Source organism: Chinchilla lanigera, unplaced genomic scaffold (genome assembly GCF_000276665.1).
Source record: "Chinchilla lanigera isolate Chin_1 unplaced genomic scaffold, ChiLan1.0 scaffold00062, whole genome shotgun sequence".
Taxonomy (NCBI): domain Eukaryota; kingdom Metazoa; phylum Chordata; class Mammalia; order Rodentia; family Chinchillidae; genus Chinchilla; species Chinchilla lanigera.
This window is the reverse complement of record NW_004955463.1, coordinates 2,112,948-2,115,346: the sequence shown is the minus strand read 5'-3', so window position 1 is coordinate 2,115,346 and position 2,399 is coordinate 2,112,948. Positions and strand designations below refer to the sequence as shown.

Genomic DNA, 2,399 nt, shown 5'->3' with positions numbered 1-2,399 from the left:
AGCGAGGCCGCCGCGTCCGCGGTGGCGGGTGGAGGGGTCCCGCGGGCGGAACGGCTGTCCCCGCGCTGAGCCACGCGGGCGGGGCGGAGCGGTCCGAGCCGGGAGAGGCGAGGAGCAGCCGGGACAACTTCCCGGGAAACCGGGCGACAGCAGACAGAGGGTGCTGTGGCCGCCGCTTCCCGGGCGAGTTTGCGGGGCGCTGGGTTTTGCACCCCGCGGATGCTGCTGCTGCCACCGAGCAGAGGAGGACGGCGTGGCCGTGGTCAGCAGGAGCAGGCGGGGAGGCAACAGGAAGCCGCCTCCCTCCGCGGCCGGCCCTGGGAGGCTGCGGGACCCCGCGTCCGGTGCCCACTGCGCCCCACGCCTGCCCGCGGCCGGGGCCGGCCGCCGCAGCAGCGCCGCGCGTACCTTGAGCTCCTCGATGTCCAGGCTGCGTGCTGTGTCCATGGAGCGGAGCTGGACGGAGCTCGGGGGACCCGGGCAAGTTGCGCCGAGAAGCGATCTAGTGCTTTAGTTTCCAGCTGCAACTCAGCTTTATCCTCCTCCAGACCCCGGCAGCTGCCCTCAGTCTCATTCTCCGTGGTCACGCCGCCTCCGCCGGTTAAAGAATAATAAAAAGAAATAAATAATAACGGCAATTCACTTTGTTCGACTTCCTCGCGGACTCAGTGACAGGTGATCGTTACCGCGGTGCAGCCCAGCTCAGGCAAATCAAGCAGAGGGGTTGGGGAGAAAAAAAAATCCGCTGTATGTAAGATTATTTCTTCTTTGGCAACAAGCTTAGAAACCAGCGAACTGCTGCATTCCCAGGAAAAAAGCTGCTTCCCTGGACAGCATCATGCGGCAAATTTCAGGCAAATGTGTTCAAACTGAAGGGAAGAGTAAATGATAAAAGCCTTCCTCTCCGGCAAGCTCGCTCTGGTAGCTAATTTAGCACAGTGAGCCCCAGACATTAGCAGTGATCAATTTCCCTGGCAGGAAAGCCGAATCCCCGAAGTCCTGCATACACTTAGGAAAAAAAAAAAAATGTCTTGCAGCTAAGAGGTGTTCTCTCAGGAGGGAAAAGGCGGTAATAAAGTCTGAAGGGAACGTTCTCCTTTGAAGGTTACGCTAAAAGAGTTGGGAGAACAGGAGGTGGATCCTACAGAGAGAGAGAGAAAGAGAGAGGGAGAAAGCGGTTTTCCTTCTGCTTTGCTGTGTTACTGGCCTTGGCCACCAGGTGACTGACTTCGCTTCTCTCTTCCCACAGCCAGCACTGAGGGGATTTCTCTCATCTGTCAAAAAGCGACATTTCCTCTCCAGACAAATACTGTCGCTGGGTCTTAAAGACTGCTGTCTGTCCGGAATCCGCTAGGTGACAGGCGCTGTGACTCACTGTGTTCGTTCATCTTGTTCCAGGGATCTGGGGGGAACACGCTCGGGTATCTCATTCTCATCTATTTAGTTAGATCTCTGATGGTTTTCTTTTTTTAGGATCAAGTTTTTTGTGGTTGTTGTTAACTTAAAGACTTTTAAAGATAGTGACAAAGGGGAATAGGAAAGGAAATTTCCTGTCATGGTGCTTTTATGGTAATGCAACCTGTTATTGGAAAATTGTTTTTTGAATAGACTCTAATAGGTCAGTGTATTTAACTTGTAAATTGTAAATGTGGGGAAAGGGCTCCTTTTGCTTCATTTAAATATCTTACTGCAAAACCTTGACTTTGAAGAAATTAGGTCTCAGTAAGACTTAAAGATACTTTCAGATTCAGAGAAAGAACTATATAAATAATTTTGTTCTTTTAAAAATCTTTCACTCTTTTTTTTCTTTCTTTTAACAATTTAAGTGTGCACAGTCTGGCCTCCTTCCCTCCCTCTTGAGCATTATTTTGGCCATTCTACTTGGATGAGCTGACGCCTCCTGGTCTACAGGTCCACCTGTCATTTCTTCTATCACCCCCTCCTTCATACATGCGCTTGCCCCATAATCAGGACGCCTCATTTTCCTCTCTCGGTATGTTTGACACCCTCAGATTTGAGTCTAAAGTCACCTCAGAGAAGATTTTCCTCAGGTGAGTCCCTCAGATTCTTAATTCTGATACCACAGCAGTAAGCTCAAGTTACCGCTTCTTAACGTATGCCTTTATTATCTGGTTGATTGTGTGACTCTTTCCTAGCAGATGATAATCACACACGTGTATGGGGGATAGATACATATGTGTGGAGAGAGATTTTTACAGTTAGTATTCTTTTTTTTTTTTTTTTTTTTTTTGGTTTTTCTCCACTACCAGGAACCGAACTCACGACCTTGCGCTTGCCAGGCAGGCGCTTTTGCCGCTGAGCTAAATCCCCAGCCCCTACAGTTAGTATTCTACAGTGTAAAGGCCAGTGCTCACTCCTCCTCTCTCTGCCACCAACAC

General features: G+C 50.4%; 1 protein-coding gene across 1 annotated transcript in view; it reads right to left on the bottom strand.

The window, feature by feature from the left end:
* Sgcz (sarcoglycan, zeta) overlaps positions 1-1,232 on the bottom strand; it is a 1,013,519-nt gene extending 1,012,287 nt beyond the window's left edge. The window contains exon 1 of the mRNA XM_005398345.2: positions 409-1,232. Within this exon, the coding sequence (XP_005398402.2) occupies positions 409-447 (39 nt within the window). The 5' untranslated portion in view covers positions 448-1,232. The remainder of the gene's footprint in view (positions 1-408) is intronic.
* Positions 1,233-2,399: the final 1,167 nt, after the last annotated feature.